Source organism: Silurus meridionalis, chromosome 3 (genome assembly GCF_014805685.1).
Source record: "Silurus meridionalis isolate SWU-2019-XX chromosome 3, ASM1480568v1, whole genome shotgun sequence".
Classification (NCBI taxonomy): Eukaryota; Metazoa; Chordata; class Actinopteri; order Siluriformes; family Siluridae; genus Silurus; species Silurus meridionalis.
The window spans coordinates 23,766,873-23,785,430 of NC_060886.1; the positions used below are offsets into that span (position 1 = coordinate 23,766,873).

At 39.3% G+C, this 18,558-nt stretch overlaps 1 protein-coding gene across 19 annotated transcripts in view; it reads right to left on the reverse strand.

The window, feature by feature from the left end:
• tns1b (tensin 1b) overlaps positions 1–18,558 on the reverse strand; it is a 244,776-nt gene that overhangs the window by 10,398 nt on the left and 215,820 nt on the right. For 11 of the 19 annotated variants that reach the window (XM_046844816.1, XM_046844814.1, XM_046844808.1 and 8 more), the window contains 11 exons: positions 12,610–14,088; positions 11,355–11,435; positions 8,769–8,944; positions 8,502–8,640; positions 5,769–5,864; positions 4,999–5,016; positions 4,434–4,599; positions 3,171–4,264; positions 2,690–2,779; positions 2,053–2,181; positions 1,193–1,285 (listed from right to left, as the gene is read on the reverse strand). In XM_046844816.1, coding sequence (XP_046700772.1) covers positions 1,193–1,285; positions 2,053–2,181; positions 2,690–2,779; positions 3,171–4,264; positions 4,434–4,599; positions 4,999–5,016; positions 5,769–5,864; positions 8,502–8,640; positions 8,769–8,944; positions 11,355–11,435; positions 12,610–14,088 — 3,561 coding nt within the window. The remainder of the gene's footprint in view (positions 1–1,192; positions 1,286–2,052; positions 2,182–2,689; positions 2,780–3,170; positions 4,265–4,433; positions 4,600–4,998; positions 5,017–5,768; positions 5,865–8,501; positions 8,641–8,768; positions 8,945–11,354; positions 11,436–12,609; positions 14,089–18,558) is intronic. The other 8 variants (XM_046844815.1, XM_046844809.1, XM_046844817.1 and 5 more) reach the window with 7 other exon arrangements.

Genomic DNA, 18,558 nt, shown 5'->3' on the forward strand with positions numbered 1-18,558 from the left:
TTGCATTTAAAATGTAAATCCTCCCTAAATGAGGTGGAAGAAAGACATTTGGAATGAATGAAAAACCCTGCAAGATCTCTAGAGACTGTATAAAAATACATAAATGGACCTAAGTTGAGATATTCACGCTATGAATTGTTGCAATTTTTTATATTTTTTTTCATGAATGTCATTTTATTTTAATAAATTAAAAGGAAGCATTCGAGAACAAATAGCAAATAAAAGTTCAATCAAGATAAACAAAATGGGAAGTTTCATTTACCACAGAAATTCATCTGCATGCACATATAAGTATGAAGAAGTGCACAATGTACAAAAATGTTATAAATGACAATTACAGCCTAAGTGGACAAAATTGTTTCAATAATTCTTGGGGAAAAGCAGCTTATAATATTTAATCTGCAAAAAAACAGAGAACAACGGTTTTAACACAAAAACATTACATTTGCGGCATTTAGCAGAGTTAAATAATATTATGTATTCAGCTGGGCTTGTATAAACACTGTAGGTGTTAATTTAACATTAGTTTTGTTTTTTTGTAAAATTCAGATAAAAATGCCTGTGTGGTAGTTAAAACACATGTATTTTTCCATCTAAATTTTATCAACTAATAAATTGTCTACAAGTAAAAAAAAGGACATTCCCATAGAAGAATCTACCTTTTCTGAGCCTCCTGTCTAAATATGTATTTGGGACAAGGCCTGTCTTAGCATGTATGAGACTTGGCAGAGAATCAACCCATGGCCTAGACCAAGGGGAGGAGAAAAGTGTAGACAGCTATATATCTATTGGCATTGCCAGTCTTAACCTCACACGTCTCACTTTTTTTTTCATCTTACATTCAACAAAAAATACACTTATGTAATGTCTTTTCTGTGTTGCCTCACCCAACAGGATATTTCAGAACTTACATAAGCAACCCAACCCATGTTATTGTTATTGTGGCGCAAGTGAAGCACTACGTACTGCAAAAAGCACTGTGCCAAGGTCATGTCTTATCTAGAAACCTGAATAAATCAGAGACATGCCCTTTGAACACTGATTATGGCAATCTATAGTTTTTTTTCTGTAGTATTAAGCTGTGTGAATCTGAATGGTAGATTTCAAATTTAGAATTTTACAAATCACAATGCCAAAAATATCACTACAGGTCTGTATATATCAACAGGCTTAGCACTTTTTGTATACTGACCAAAATAGGGTTCATTAGGGCATCCCTTCAGCTTCACTCCCTTTGGACTTGTCTCAATCAGGAAGTGGCGCACCAGCTCGTTGGTGACGTCGCCTGGAAAACCAATGTAATTATTGCAAGCAATTGTATTTAAATACTACAGTTTGTTAATTAATCAAATGACTACTACTGGTTAGTAAATAATCAATAAAAGCATTTCAGTGGTAAAAGAAACCCTGCCAGTAAAGCTCAAGGAAAAGGCCAAGTTTCTATTACAAAGGAACCTTGTATTCCCAGTTAACACATGTAAACAATGTGTTTAGCTAACAAACCTCAATAAATCTGATTTATACCTGCTGCAGCACAACTAGAAATGCAAATAGATTTGTTGTTATTATTAAGAGAAATAAAAAAGATAACCTATTCAAGCATTTTGATGTGTGCTATATCTTGTTTTATCTTGTTCTAAGACACTTAAATCTTTAGCTCCAAATAATTTCATAATCTATATGGAAACATGCCTAGTAAAAGAAGTGCCACAATGGTTCAAGCCTACAGCAACAGCCTTAAAGGTGTCTTTGAATACTTTCTGATCAGGCATGCATGAACCCTTAGAGGAGCTAAAAGTGCTCAATGCTATCCCCAGTTTTCTAATCAACTCTGCATTATTTTTAGGTACGAGTTAAATTATGGGTTGAAACGTAATCAGAATATCTGTTTTAGAATCATTTAACAAACATGCAGTGATCGCTTCCACAGACCCCAGGAGCCAACTAAGAGGATTCATTTTAATTAAAGTGTATTAGAAGGTAAATGAATTGTAAGGACTGGAGTCTCAAATAGTTTTTACAGAATGTTATGGTTGTTGTTCTGTAAAATACCTTTCTTAGGTGGCTGCACTGAAGGGGGTGGGGAGGCCACTTTCATTGCCAGACCATAGGCACCCCTGAAGGAGTGGCTGTCTCGGATAATGAAGGCTCCTGGCTCCCTTTCCTTCAGTATATTAATAGCTGGAAAAAAAGATCAAGAACAGGAGATGGGTTTGCTTTGATTCCATTTATCATAATAAACAATTCCAGGCTGACTGTTGAAATGGAAACAACCAGCACTCCATTCCTCTTTAATCTACTTACATGTGAGATTAGATTTGGAACTAGAGTATGAATTACTTATACACACACATATGTCTAAAAGTGACAGAAATAAACTATTGATATGACAAGTTATGAAAGGCAGCAGATGTTCACAAAATGTTATTAAGTACATATGGCTCAGTGTATGTGCTTATGTTTAGTCTCATCTCCATAACAGTGTTTTTAATCCAATAAAGGTTTGCCAAGTAGAAAAAAAAGCAGTTGTATTAGCCCTCAGACAATGACCTCATAATGACCTTATAAAACATGACACTGAGGACAATAGAATTGTTTATATGGGTTATATACCTCATATCTTTATTCAAACATAGATAAAAAACAGACACTTCCACCAGCAGAGAAAACACACATACCAAGACCTTACCTTGCTCTCTGGAGATGTCTGGTTTATACCAAAACTTAGAAGTGTCTTGGACAAACTTTTCATTCATCCTGGTTTCTGGGCTTCCATCTACAAATAAAGGTATTTTATAATCAGATTGGATTAGACAGATTACATCATAAATATTCACCCTTATGAATAACAACTCTCTCTTTTTTTTTTTTTTACAGTAGGATAAATGCATACAAGCAAACTCAAACCTGCACAGGATGTGGTAGTGCAATCACATTCTCTGTCTGAAGATATATTGTATTATTTCGTTAAATACTTTAATTTAGAATTACAATTTACTTTTCTTTAGTAAATACTTTACAATTATATAATTAAAATCTCAACTAAATACAGGATGCAATCTATCCATGCATTTGATTTCTCTTTTGTGTTCAATAGTTTAAGTGTGAAGTAAACAATGACAAAACACTAAATAACAGTCTCTTTATTAGTGACATTATAAAACCCTTACCACACATGCTGAGTTTGGAGAAATCTGGAAGTGTATGGAAGAAGTGCACACTTGGAGTGCTCCCTCCACTAGACACGGGTGATGACACCTTCCCATTGAGGGTGCTATAGGAAAGTACACCATTTGGGCGCTCGCCACTAGACATGCGCCTTTTCTCTGGCAGTTGTGGCTGCCTAAAATTATCAGAGAAGGAAGCAGGGGAGACAGGGAAAGAAGGGGTGGAAGGTGGATGGTAGCCTGATGAGCTGCTCTGGCGTGACAGAGCACCATGTCTCTCATCTGGCGTGGTGTACCCGCTATGCATTGGGTGCCTGTCCAGACTAGGGCTTCCATGGGACACCTGAGTGACAGAGGGGTGCCGTCCCAGAATAGGGCTGCTCTGGCCAGTGTGGGTGAGTGATGTCTGCCTGCTTAACACTGGACTGATCTGGCTGGGCTGAATGACAGTCTGGGTAAGGGCTGGCTGATACCCATTTGGGGGGCTTTGAAGACCTTGTCTGCTCAGAGTAGGACTGCTCTGTGTGCCCTGGCTTACAGGCATTTGTCTGTTCAGTATCGGGCTGCTTTGGTTGGGCTGAATCATAGGCTGGGCAAGAGATGGCTGGTATCCACTTGGGAAACCTTGCCTGTTCAGGATGGGGCTACTTTGTGTGCCCTGGCTAATGGGCATCTGTCTACTCATCATTGGGCTGCTTTGTGTTGCCTGTGAAACCATGCCATGCCTTGGAAGCACTGGGCTGCCAACTGCTCCAGGCTGATAGCCATTAGGTGTTGAAGGCTGATTGCTGAGAATGAGACCATCATGACTGGGCATTCTATGCTGATAGGCAGGAATGAATGGTGTGTCAATGGGCATGGTGGAGTGATTGGCTGGTTGGCTACCAATAATGCTTGTCTGAACATGCTCTGGCAGGGTCGAATTAAGATCAGGAGTGATAAAGCTGCCTGAAAGAATGCCAGGTGTTTGGTAGAAAGAATAGGATGGAGTTGGAGTGTGTGAGGTGCTCTGGGAGGGCAATGAGCGGAAACCAGAGTCTCCCACACCTTCAGATGGTGTGTTTTGACCCACTCTACTATCAGCCATGGCATTCTCTCTGAAACAAAAATAAGTAATGTATTCAAATTTTACTATGTGGTTATAGCTCTTTAAACTTTTAACTCTCTTTAAACTGATACTACTGACAATTTAAATTAGGCCAAGGTGACATGAGATATGCATGCTATTCTAGAGAGCAAAAATTGAAAATCCAACAGTTTACTCACGCCTCTGGTATTTGTACAGGGCTGCTGGAAGACAGTGGGGGATTTAAGGGATGAGAAGCTCCTCTGGCCAAACTGCCACTCTCAAATGTAGAAGACACTGGACTGGATGGCTGCCCCCCAGCCACTGCTGCTGAGCGAGCAACAGATGCCACATAGCTCAGAGGCTCTGCAAGGCGAGATATAGATCAGATATTGTCAACTACTGGGCAACTAAGAGCATTATAACCTTTAATATCTTACTGCTGATTAAGCCTGAGTGGCAAATAATTTGGATGCAAACATAATTCTTCTTGCTCATATTTTAACTCTGCTACAGTGAGACACACATGAGACCCTGCTAAAGTGAGAGACACATGAAACGTGGGCTCTTAGACTACCCACAAATTCATTTTCTTCCAGCATCTTCACTCCATTTGAATGCATTTGGTTTAACGAATGTAAAACATTATTAAATCTTTCCTATTTGGAGGAGAAATGTACATAATCCTGAATTTAATAAAAAGACAAACAAAGAATAAGAACGTGGGAATTAATAGGAGACTATTTATTAGCGCTAAGCTCTTACCTTCCTCTTCCTCATTCTCTGCACCAAGCAACATAGATGATAGCCAGGTTGAAAATTAGACAAAAATACAAAGAGAAAAAGAAGATAACAGATAAAGTTTAAAGGGTTTAAAATAGGGTGAGGAGATCAAAAAGAAAAAGAAAATGTAATAAAAGAAAATTATATTTGAAATATCAGAAGCATATTTTAGAAGCATAGCAAAGATATTATGCCAGAAATTATTACGGACAGAAAAAGAACCAAGTAAAGAAGGGAGGGTTGAAAGGTGTCATTCTAAAGAAAGCATTAGTCCTAAATTGCTTGGGAACTGAGCTAAAACTAGCATTGCATGAGACTTTTGGACTCAGTAAGAAGGAGACAGAGTCTCTTAAGCCAGACAGCCAAGTTAAACAGCTCTCCCGACACATTGTGTTATCATTCAGTCTCTTAAACCCGACATACCTACCCTCACTGGCCTCTTAAACTGAAATTAAAAGGAACCCTTCACTCTTATAGGGGAATTTATTCGTTTTTCTAAAAATAAATCTATCTGCCATTGAACACTTTTTCTACACTTCTTGTCTCATGCGTACAAGTATGTAAAGACTTAACCTTGAAGAAACACTTTTGAGCTCAGTTTTTAAGAGAGTACGATTAAAAAAAAAAAACAACAAGAGTTAACTTTAATATACTCTAGAGGAAATTTCATTTTATTATGCTATTATTATTCTATGAAGATATTAGGGTCTGGTGATATCGAACTGACTTCAGTTTAGTGTGCATTTGCTCACCTGAGCCTGTTTGGTTTAGAACAATCTCAGCTGGGTTGTGTGGCTTCAGACCCAGGAAGGACAGTGGTGTTTTAGCCAAACCTGGAGGAGAACGGCCTGGGAGAGAAAGAAGGCATGGAGGTTAATGTCTAAATCAGAACTGAGCAAGTCATCAACAGCACAGATCTGTATGTAGAGCAGAGAATATAAGCAGCTCATTGGCTGTGTTATTTCATTATTTTATTGTTATTATAAACATTAAAGCTAAAAAAAAAAATAGATAATCTTAAAAATTATATTTTGTAATATACAGATCCAGAGCTGTTACGATGACATATTTTCAGATAAGAAGGTACAGTTTTTATACTAAAATCTCAAGAGATGGTGCAAAGGCCTCATGCTAACTGGCTAGGCCATGCAAGGGTTTCATTTCAAATGTAAATGCTGTAGATGGAACACTGTCTGCCAAGTTGTTTTGACAGAATGAGCATATCATGCAGACAGCCAAACAACAGACAAATGTCAATTCACGGAATTGGAGGTGTAGCTTTACACATTTGTACATAGAACAAGTGATGGATAACATTATTTGAGTAATCCACTGTAGACACTCTGTAGGCAATAAACCAATAGTATCATTATCACCTAAGTCCACACAAGGCAGCAACAGTTTATTGATTTGTTAATTTATACCATTTTAGGGTTATGCAGTCTATTTGTAGAACCCTGTATTTCAGTGTATCTTACCAAGCACTAAAAATATTATTGTCACAGAACCACTATGTAAAAATAATATCTGTTTATTTAATTTGACACTTTTTAATCCACTTTGAGTTCAAATGGTCCAGTGGAATAGACAAAAGTGGTAATGTGGTGACACAACCGTCAGACCATTGTCAAGTTGCTCATTCATGTTAAAACCCTGATATATAAATGATTTACATTTGCTTTTTTAGTTTATTTGTCCAGTTTATAGTTCCTGGTTATTATTATTATTATTATTATTATTATTATTATTATTAGCCATTAATATTTCCTGATTCACTCATCATTAGAATTTCAGGAATGATGCAATTTATGGCAGGTTGTTTATAAAGGTAGTTGATGCTGTATGCTAGTCAAACCGCTAGTCTACAAGTGTCTACATTGGAGAACCAAAAAAATAAACGACACGACACAAAAACACTAGATGTGAACAGTGTAGAACACCAAAACAAAACTGTGGAGACAAAATAATTAATATAAATTAAAAACAAAACACTCATGCAGACAATACAGCACTATGGTGCAGATTGCTGAAGCAGTGTGCTGTTAAGTTTGGACATCAGCTATGCGGTCTGGTGCAAATGTAACACTGGGACATACTGGGTTCTGGGACAATTCGTGCACATTCTTCACTTACCAAAGAATCCCATACAATTCTTTGTTTGACAGCCCAAATCAGTCAATATGAGTAGGAAAGGGAAGGAAAGGAAGTGGGGTAGAGGAAGATTCCTCTGGTTTACTGCTGGAGAAGGGGGCCGCAGTGATGCCTCTGCTTTCAAATGACTTTCAAAGCATATGAACTTCTTCCCCATGGGCCAGAAAAGACAACCAATGCTGTCTTTTGCTCCCCACAAATGCAAACATGCGTGCTTTAAAAGCCCACATACAATATGTGTTTTCCGTCGAGAATACGCTTGACGTTATTCTGCATGAAGTGTTGAAAGCAAAATGAACGACGTATACCTCAAGTTAATCCATCATATCATTGTATAGTCAGTAGTTCATATACATTGACCAATACAATAGTGTGTGCTGTCACGCTTCATTTTGGTGAGCTATGACAGTAGTACTCTTGAGAATGTCCTGTTTTCTGATGAATGTAAGGCAACTTTTGTGGATAACATTTCAACCAAACCAATAGGGACTGAATCGATTTCAGACAGCTTGTCTGGTGAGAAGAAATGCAGCACTGTGCAAAAAATAAAACAGAGCAGGTCGAGAGTGCATGAAAGATGCTAGGGTCTGCTCGAGGAGACCTTGCAAGCGCCTTTTATGAGGAAGCTAAAGTAAAGCAAATTCAAGGGTTGGATGAAGGAATAGGTTATTAAACATAAGCTATTCTGGTTCCTCATAATGGTATCAGTCTATAAATATAAGAGCTTGATGGCCTTCAGGGCTTACACATGCATTTGAAAATAGCTGATGACAGCAGTTCATGAAACATGTGGGGTTATTTGGAAACAGGAGACTTCTAGGTTTTTATTTTTTTTTTTCGTAGCCCTTAGGCGCGTTCAACTATTTGCCAGTAAGTGAACACACAAAGCCCACCATGGAAACTGAGCCCAAATTCTAGCATCTACATCTTTGGCTCATCTGTTTATAATGTTTATATATTAACAGACAGGACTGCAATTAGCTATTTCGCATAGTGTGGCCTGGAGTTGTTTTTTAAAATGTGTCAATATTGATCTAACATAAATAAATCTTATAAAGGAAAAAAAAGCAGAGGCCCACTATGGCACTGACAACATTGTTGTAACAAGATCTACTCACTATATAACCTATCACACAATTTATTTGAGCCTAATACCATAACGGCAGAACAACACAAAAGCCGTTAAAAGAACTTACACTTATTTTGATATATATTTTGACACTATTAAACCTGTCTCTTTATGCTTACTATGATATAACTAACAAAGTGAACAAATTAAGAAAAGTCATCACTTGATCTCTACGGCATCCTCCTCCTTCAGTTGGGAAACTTACACAGGTTGAAGTAAGGGGTTTGTGGCGAGACAGGGAATGCAGGGGTTTGGGGGAGGACCTCACCGCCCACAAATGCTGGAGGGCTCACTGGACCTCCATCCATCTCTTCAAATGCTTCTCTGTAACTGTGCATTTGTCCCTAGAAGAGAAATTGCAAGTGAATGCAAACAAAACACAAACAAACACACACATACACAACACAAACTGTTTATGATCAATGTTTAATAAATACAATTAAATAAAAAGAATATCACAGTTTAAGTCTACCTCCTTTGGCCGGCCCCCTGGGTTTAGAGCAATGGTATTAGCAAGTTCCGGTGAAATGCAGCGAATGGGGGAACGGACTCGGGTAGGGCTGTCATCGCGGGACTGTCCTTCACTTGTAGTCCGGTGTCGTCCTGGTCCTGTGCCTTCATCTGTTGATGCCTCAGGAGATTGCACTCCTGGCAAACGGTGCAATAAACACAGACACTTGTTGACACCAAATGTAATACAAGAGCATTTACTGTCCATTAGAAATAACCAGCTTTACTAATGTGTCTAATGTGTAAACGTCTCAATGGCTTTTAAAGATTTGACATTATATCTCAATCCATATAGAACTGAATCCTGAAATAAAAATGTTCACCATGAACAAGGTATTTACTGGATTATCATTACTACTAGTACATTGAATATTGAATATGTACTTGTATATGGTGAATCTGGTTTTTAGCATAATAGTAACAATTAAGTTAACCCAAGTCACTCAATCCACTCAAAGACCAAATTAACCTCAGAGGAAATAAATAGGATTTGTGTGGGAGATGTATCCTATCTGGAGTAGAAAGGAAAATAATAGTTTGAATTCAACTCCCTATATAAAAAACTGTGAATGCTCCATGTGCTATATTACCAATGGCATGGGATACACAAACTGAACACAAAATTCCTTTTTTATTTACCCCAGCAACTATTGGAAAAAGTGAAGCATAGAAACAGGTACATCAGTAGTGTAAATTTAAATTACTATTCTTGTATTTCGGATCAGTTCCTTCACTCACTTGGACTGAATCCAACTCAGCTGGCTTCAAAACAACTCATGTTCCTGGTCTCATCCAACTGCAACCCTCCCAGACTGGGGTGTGCACAAACACACCCTGGTTTGAAAATGAGATTTTTGGAAACCAGGCAACAGTTTGAGGAAAATATTTTCTTTTTTTTTTTTTTTTACTTTTCTCAGTGAAAAAGTGGAAATCCATGCCATTGAATAGACAACAATGAATGTGAGGAAAACTAAAAGCTTTTTAAAAAAGCTTTAAAAAATTTGCTGATATGGCTAAAAAAGCAGTGAGTTAAAACTACATAGAATACTGGTTCCCAGCTTAACACCTGGGAGCCCATCTGGCCTGCAAAGTTGGAAGCTAAGCAGGGCTAATTTAAATTTGATGTGCAGTGAAGAAAACCTGAAAAAAATGTATATGGGTAGGTTAGGGAAACTGAATCTGAATCTGCCTTTTGGTGTTCTGAAATATCCCAACTAAATGACAAACAGAACTGTCCATGTGCAAGATATCACGGTTTGTGTCTGTTAATGTTGCTAAAGCAATGTCATAACACAAACACCCTAGATTTATTAACATGGGAATGGAAGCCATGTTCCGAAAGTAACTGTACCAAGGCCCAGCTCCCACGAGTTGGAAAGGTGGAGATTAACATTCTTCAGCGTCATCTAACTTTCGGGTCATTTTATGAACAAACAATGCAAACGAAATAAGCACAGCTGTGCATGTGAACTGTTTCCTCAGCAACTGTCTATGTTTATTGGATAAAAGCTGAATCATTGGAGAATCATAGGGCCTTTGTCCTGCTCATCTTCATTGATCTATGCAGGAGCTGCTTCAGAGAGAAAGTAGGATTTTTTCACATTTCACAGCAATGTGTTATCTGAGGCTGGGTCTGAGAGGGTCATAGCCTGTTTTAGGCCTTTGAGAAGTATCCTGGAATAAATCTGAGTCGGAAAAAGTCACACTGGGAAACGGAAGCTGGCATCTGGCTACTGTATGCTGCCTTTGTGAGGTCCGAACAGTCTATGCCCTAGACATTTATTCCCCAAAGACTGATAACAACCACACAATGGTTCTGCAACTTAGACGGGTTTATTATGTTTTGTTCTTCTCCTAAATGCTAAAGCAGACATGGAGAAGAGGCCTTGAAAGAATCCTGTGTCTTGTTACTTTTGATTCTTTCCCTGAGTTTGGCAAACTGTATCTTGTGACACTCTGTGGATGAAGACAGTGTGCCCATTGTCTTCACGCTCTGTCTCACTCTTGCCAAACCTTCAAGCAAACCTTCATGAATGCATTTTGTTGGGGTCGCTGGCTAACTGGAAATTAAAATGTGTGCTTCTATATAGCATGCTGTGATTTCATTTGTGGGGAAAGTTAATTTGTAAAAAATATAAAATGATCAAAATAATAATAAAAAAAATAACAGTGGAAACAAAAGGGAAGAAAACAGCACAGGGAGAAAAGCTCGAGAAACAATTCCACACTGACAGACACAGATAAGGAGAGTGTTATGGATGAATATGGTCGCAAAATAAACAATGATACTGTGACATAAATAGATTTAGGGAGGAAGAAAGGAAGGGATAATTAAAAAGAGCAAAAGGAAGGATAGAAACAGTCAGAAACATAAAGATAGACATAGGGATACATGAAATGACAGAAAAAATCGTGGGAGAGAAAGAGCGAAAGAAGGGAGAGAGAGAGAGAGAGAGAGAGAGAGAGAGAGAGAGAGAGAGAGAGAGAGAGAGAGAGAGAGAGAGAGAGAAAGAAAGAGAGAGAGAGAGAGAGAGAGAGAGAGACCAACCAGAGAAGGAGAAAGAGCGGCGGCGGTAGTCAGGTTCAGTGGCTGTTTTGTCTTTGAGGTCTTGTATACGAGCCGTGTACTCTACAGTGGAGCAGCACGGACATGATGAAGGGCAACAGGAGATAATAGTGAAGGTGGAGGGGAGGATGGGTAGGAGGTGGAGAAGGTGTTGAACAATCCACATATTGGGTTAATCCAAAAGAAGAAGGAAAGAAAGAAAAATAATAATATAAATGGCAGTATGAATTCAGGAAAAAATATATAAAAATAATAATCAAAATAAAACAATGTTAACAAATGAAATGAAAACAAAACTAAACAATATATAATAATATGAATAAATTTCACCAAAAGGTACTACTGATACCATAAATACTACTATATAAATACCATATACACATTTCCTAGTAGTAACATTTATATATAAGCTTCCTAGTAAATGCCATGCACCTCACAAGACAAAAAAAATGAAATCTGGACTTCTTATGTGATTAATACAAGCAGTAGCTCCTCTATTAAGCAGAAACCTGTGTGCTGTTTTGAAAGTGTCAGTCACAATGACATGCAAATGAAATATAAGATCCTAAAAAAAAAAACAGACTCTTCTTCTCAGTAGCCACTTGACTTGTTTTTGAAAGTTGTCAGCATAGGTCTTATCATTATAATAAAATACAAGTGTGGCTAGGTTACATATTCTGTTCCTTATGTTACCGTCTCCACTTTGGAAGCTGGGACGTTCTAAACTGGCATACCACTAGGGGGCAAATGTGTGCCATCATTTCAACATGTTCTCCAAAAGCTGTGAGAATTTAAAGTGGTTATTTCTGTGCAATAATATTTAGGATGGTGTGCTTTAGGGGAAAAAAACACCTGTGCAAGGGTGCACAAAGGTTTAAGCACTTATGCATATCCACAGTGTAGAACCAAGGCCTGAGATGAGTGCTTGAGCCAGCAACACTTCATACAATGCTTTCTTTGTAAACCCACAGAGTTCCTTAACGCCAACAGACAAATGCTGAAGAAAGACATGGGTGGGTGTGTCTTTTAAAAGTGTTATTTCATTTGTGAATGCTTGTTTAAAATTTTGAAGAAATAATGAAAAAAGCATGTAGGTATGTTAGAGCAAATTTACAAGCTACAGTATCTTCTGCTTCTGTATCTGAGTGCTAGTTTCCTATTTGTTTCTTAGGACACAAATATATATTTACATATAAATAAGTGTAAAAATTAATGCTAGAGAAAAAAGTTACATTACCTGCCACACGGTGAGCCACCAGTCCTTCAAGGCTGTGGCTTGAATTCTCAGGTTCAGCCTCTCCGGGGAGTGGGGAGGAGGTTGAGTAGCTCCTGAAGGGGGCACTGTGTGAACTAGGCTCTGGATGATCAGGAAACTGAGAGCCTGTGCTGGAGGGATAAGTATTCAGGGGCTTCAGCTCCAGATTGCCAACTGTAAGAGGTGGTCCAGAAGAGTGGATCACACCAGCAGGATCTGGAACTGAGGAATGGTATGGAACTGCTGACCTTTGGTTACTTTGAGGAGAGGCTTCTGTAAGATGGAACTGCAATGCAGATGGAGACTTTTGGACAGGTAAGGCTTGTTGCTGCGGTTGTGAGTATTCAAGCACTGAATGTATGGCAGCATCGGCCTGATAGGACGGTCGAGCCTGTGTCTGGGAGAAGAATGGCTGGGTTGTAATGACAGGGCCCTCACCAGAAGGGGCACTGTAGGACTTAGGAACTTGCATATGAGCTGGATCCAAGTCCTGCATGAGCAGATTGAGAGCTTCAATGGATTGTTCAATCTCATTCTGAGAAGGTGCTTTAGGGAATTCAGGTAGGCTGTGACTCTGGAGTACAGGGCTGAAGTTTACCCCATCTACAGCTGGTTCCTCTGGAACACCAAACTGCTGCCAGACATTAAGCCCTCGCTGAACAGCATCTCTGCTGCTGGTGGTACGTGCTGGAGCTTTGGGCATGAGCTTCTGTTCAGTGTTGGGTGTCACACCAAAAGACTGTGAGCGACAGATGCCTCCATTGTGGTTGGTGTAACTGCTGGACGGTAGCTCTGAGTGGCCCAGGTTCTCCTGAGTGGAGGCGGAAGAGCCATAAAGTAGCATCATAGGTTCTGCCTCTTTTCCTTGCCCGCTCTCATCCAGGTAGGGCATGCCCTGACCATTGATCACTGTCTCAGTTTGGTAGTACAGGTCAGCTGGAGTGGCTCGACCCTCAAGCGATGACAGAGTACCCAGGCTGTCCACACTGTTGCCTTCTTGACTATTAGGCAGGTCGTCATCCAGGATGTCAGTCTCCCTATCTATGCTATTGTGTCCATTAACATGGACCTGAGCTGGAACCAGGTGACGGATAACACCTCCTCCTCCTCCACCTCCTCCTCCGTGACTATTGTGGTAACCTGGTTGGTGCATGGGAGGTTCCAAGCCACTAAGCAGTTGGTCCAGCTCTTGCTTCTCCTCAGGGCTGAGGGGCTGACTGGGCTGCTGGATCACCGGTACTGCCTGCTGGGCTGTTTCATCAGTGCGATCAGTCTTAATGGAGGCAGTTGAATTTCCAGAATCACTGCTAACTGACAGAGCGTGGTCCACTGGGGCAGGAGTGTGTTCGACAGTGGGCTCAACTGCTGTGGGAAAGCCGTTTGCTGTAGCATCCACTGACTCTTTTTTACGGACTTTAGCGTAGAGGCTACCATCCAGAGGACCTTGCATATGAATGACGTCTGTAAAAAAATAAAAAATTTGCTGTCAGTATTAATGCTAGGGTTAAGTCCCACCACCAAGTGTGCCACAAATGTCTGGTTGGGTCTGTTTTCATTTATAAAAGTTCACCAGGATTATTAATGTGCATGAGTCACTAATCACTGTACTGTACTATGGAGCCAGCTTTAATTTTCATAGGTTTGAATAATTCTACCATGCTCCTAACTCATTCTAGTAGGAACCTCTCCCTCCATAAAAAACACCCACATACAGGCAGACATAGACACACCCCTGGGATATGATTCAACCACTTTTCCCTGGAGGTACTCCTTATCCAAAGCTCTGACTCACCTGTGGAAAAGAAGTCTCAGAATAAATGTTGGAGGAATGTCCTGCCCTTTTGGAATTAAGGCATCATTGCCTACATCATCTCACTTGCACACACACACACACACACACACACACACACACACACACACACCCACTAGCTTGGGCAGCTGGAAAGTCTATTTATCTACAGCTCTGACAGTCAACATTTTGTTTCTTTAAGGACAAGTTTCACCACAACAAGTAATGTTGGACACTGACCTTCTAACAGTTATGAGCCACAGCATGCACTGCAGTATCAGCATTTTTTGTTTTTATGTAATCATTGTAGAGGTAATGAGAAATTGCTTCCCAATGCAATCTGCATCAGCAACCTTAAACTTGCTGGGTTATAAATCTAATGCAAGAGAGTTACCTCTCAGCTTCTTGTTCTGTACTATGGCATAAAATCAATATATAAAGCCATTAGAGCTGATTGGGACGGTTATTCAACCACTGAATGTGAATTATGAGCATGCATATAAAGCAGCAAGCAAATGAGACATGTACTCAACCATATACTGTAATATACATTTATTCTGAGTGAACTGAACAGGTCATGCTGGCCACATTATTAACGGTAAAGAAGCTGCAATGTACTAGGTACAAATAGTTTAGAAAATGTGATCCATCCCTTAATTTGCACTCTGGCTTTATATGAATAGAAATTATTATGGCCATTGATAGTGACCAAGTTAGTCAACGCTTTCCGGAGCATGACCTTTAAAATATTCATAAGTTTAAAAAAGGGGATTTCATCCAAATGAAATGGTAACATACGGTTTGAAAGTCAGTCCTGCCTTGTCGTAATGAATTGTGTTGTAAAAGTACAAATCTGCAAGAAGGAGTCATCTTTTTAACTAAATTCTGGTGGAAGATCAATTATTTACCTACAAAACTAAACTGTATTTTAAAAGCACATGTTCATAGCCTTAATCTTGAAGAAGCTCTTGCCTTTTCCCCTGCTTTAACTAATACATAAAATAAATGCTGCTTATTTATCAATGTGTTTTTTGTTTTCTGAAATGTACAATCAATATTTGTTCCATAATTATGGCTATTTTAATCTTTTCAGTGGAATCATTTTTAAATTGTTCTTTTGTTGTTGTTTTTGTGTTTGTTTTTTTGTGTCACAGCAGCTACACCAGTCATGCATACCTTAACATATGCAGCGTACCACTCATGTGCAATGTACTACCTAAGGGCCTTTTCAAACTTATTGGCTTAAAGTACCAGTTAGCTTAGGCTTAATCAGCACAGGCTTAACGCCAGCACTTCCCTTTTAATAGCCAGGCCTGGAAAAAGTGAGCCTTTTCCCTCATCACCCATACTTTCCTCTTAACTAGAGCTCCAAAATCCATCTGTGAGTCTTTCCAGTATGACGATAAAGTTCTCAGCACAGGGACAACACACCCATCAACAACTCATCGTGCAAGACGTGCACTAAATAAGTTAAACTGTGGCATTTGCTATAGTGTCTAAGACAGGTTCTCATATTATATTTACACCTAAATTCTTATTTATTACTTAACAGTGTCATGTGAAGACCTGATGTGGTCAGAATCTTCATGTGACACTCAGCATTTACAGATGAAAGGTGACACACATCTTTCTTGAAAAAGGAACTGCCTTCTATTTCAGCATACATTTTAGCACCTATTTGCATGCACTTGTGTTCTGCCATCATTCTTAAATTAGACAGCAACATCCTCCTGTCTGAAACGTCACCTGTAAAAATAGCGGGATGCTAACACGTTAGGAGTAATAACTAGTACTAATACTAGAGGAATACAGAAATGCTGACAAACTTTTCCTACCTGTTGAGGCGTCTTGTTCTGTAATTTCTTAATCACTTTATGAGCTGCAGCATTCGTCTTCTATAATGTTCTGCTAACTGAGCATTAGTGAGTTGTGAAGGGGGAGCTGCTCTGTCTTACCCCTCACACTCCTCCCACTGAATCCACCAGACTCATTCTGACACACTCCAGTAGAGACGCTGTATAATGGACTGCCTGTCTCTCACTTCTCACTCTCTCTGTCTCTCATTCTCTTATTCGCCTTTCTATAACCTGACTATGATGTGTGTGAGTGTATCCTTGACTAGATGAGCCACTCATGTCTAATGGCATGATGTCACAAAGTCTTTCTTTGCCCCTATCTCTTCACTTACTCTACTTACTCTCAGTGATATCCTATACCAGACAGACTTGGGCATTTAATCAAAAGTAGACAAGCCTACATGTGTAACTAAATGCACACCTTCGCCAAACACACAGACCCCTCAGCACATTAACCACACATATGCAGGCAGCGATAGAAAGGCAGACCACTGACAAAAAGGAAACCCAGAAGAAAATACAAATAATGGGAAATATAGCAAGAAAAATGTTTATGTGTGGATGAGTGTCTCCATATTGCTTGGATCATACAATATTGGGAATGACATGACCCCCCCCTTCAATACATCATACAGTGCAGACCTGATTTTGAGAGCAGAACTAACTGCTCCTGCATGGACTCTATTTCTGAGCCAGTTGGCTGTTTATAAGACATTCTGGCCTACACAGCATGGAAAACTTCTTCTTATTTAGCCATGTTAGAAAAAAGTGAATAGACGGTTCTTTTTTTTTCTTTCAAATGCCACTTGCAGCGAGGGAAACAGAAAACATCATGGAGGAACAAGCACACTCCACCTTTGTGTTGACTCATTTGAAAGACACAAACCACTCCCATAAGTTACACTGCATTAGAAGACCACTGTTTTCCACATGCCTCTGTTATTTATTTAATTATGTATTTGTTTGGTTGTTTGTCTGTTTATACTGACATCCCAAATTTTCCCAAGACACAACACAGACTCATTGTATTCCTGCACAATGCTTAAGTGATTAATTTAATTGAAGCCTTGATGGAGTTAAGTCAAAGCAAACTGCAACAATAGTGTGCACTCTTAGGTGTTGAGAAACACTTCATAGATGAACTCTCACTTCACAACAAGAGCTTATAAGGATAAACGTATGATAAATTATTTCAGATTTCCTCGCCTACACATAATGATTTCCAGGGGAGTTCCATGGTATTACACTCCCTGTTGGTCTAAGAGTGGAAAAGCTGTGGGGTATTTTGAGCACTATATGAAACTTAGATTTACCCATAACAATGATTTACAGTGCAGTAAAGGAGTTCTGTGTGTGTGTGTGTGTGTGTGTGTGTGTGTGTGTGTGTGTGTGCGTGTGTGCGTGTACACCTGCATGGCTGTTTTTTGTAGGAAATTTTGGCTGTTATTCATACATCTTAACAGGCAGCAGGCTGAACAGTATCTACATTAACATTAATTTATTGATGTCCACTGATGGCTAGTCAATGGCTGAACCATTAATGTACCCTTGATCTCAAACTATAAAGCTTAGTCAGTTCTCAAGGACATGATGCTGGCTCTTATCCAAACTCCTGAAGGACAATGCTGTCCAAGTCCTAGCATAGGTCCTTTATGCTTTCCAATGTGGAAAGAAAGCAAATAGGAAATCCTCGAACACAGAGTAATAAAAGAACGTTTCAGAAACATACAGCTTACAAATGGCATTACCAAGTTTCTACCATGTTATTATAAGGGTGTGATGAACCTGGGGTCTTAAAATGAGATTTAAGCAATCTTAAGGAAAGTTAACCACAACTTATATCAGCATCATATTTCAAAACACACACACCTACACACACACCTACACACACCTACACACACACACACACACACACACATACACACACACACACACACACACACACACACAAACACACAAAGTCCCAGTGAAGAAGGTAAAATCCCCTGCAGGGACTGCAAATAGCAAGCTGCCCTCTGTTATACTGTACAAGCTAATTATTATGGGTTAAGTAAAACACCAGGAATGCCAACAAGTCCCCTGGGATGAGTTAATTTACCTCTCAGGGCAAAGAGCAGGAAGTTTGTGGGGGTCCCTACCAATCTATGCCCTTAGGAGCAGAGATCCTGTGTTATTACACACACAATACTTTGATAGCTGCAGACATGATATACGTGGAATAGCCCACATTTTAATGAACATTTTGAATTCAAACAACAGAAATTTTTACAACCTACATTAATTACA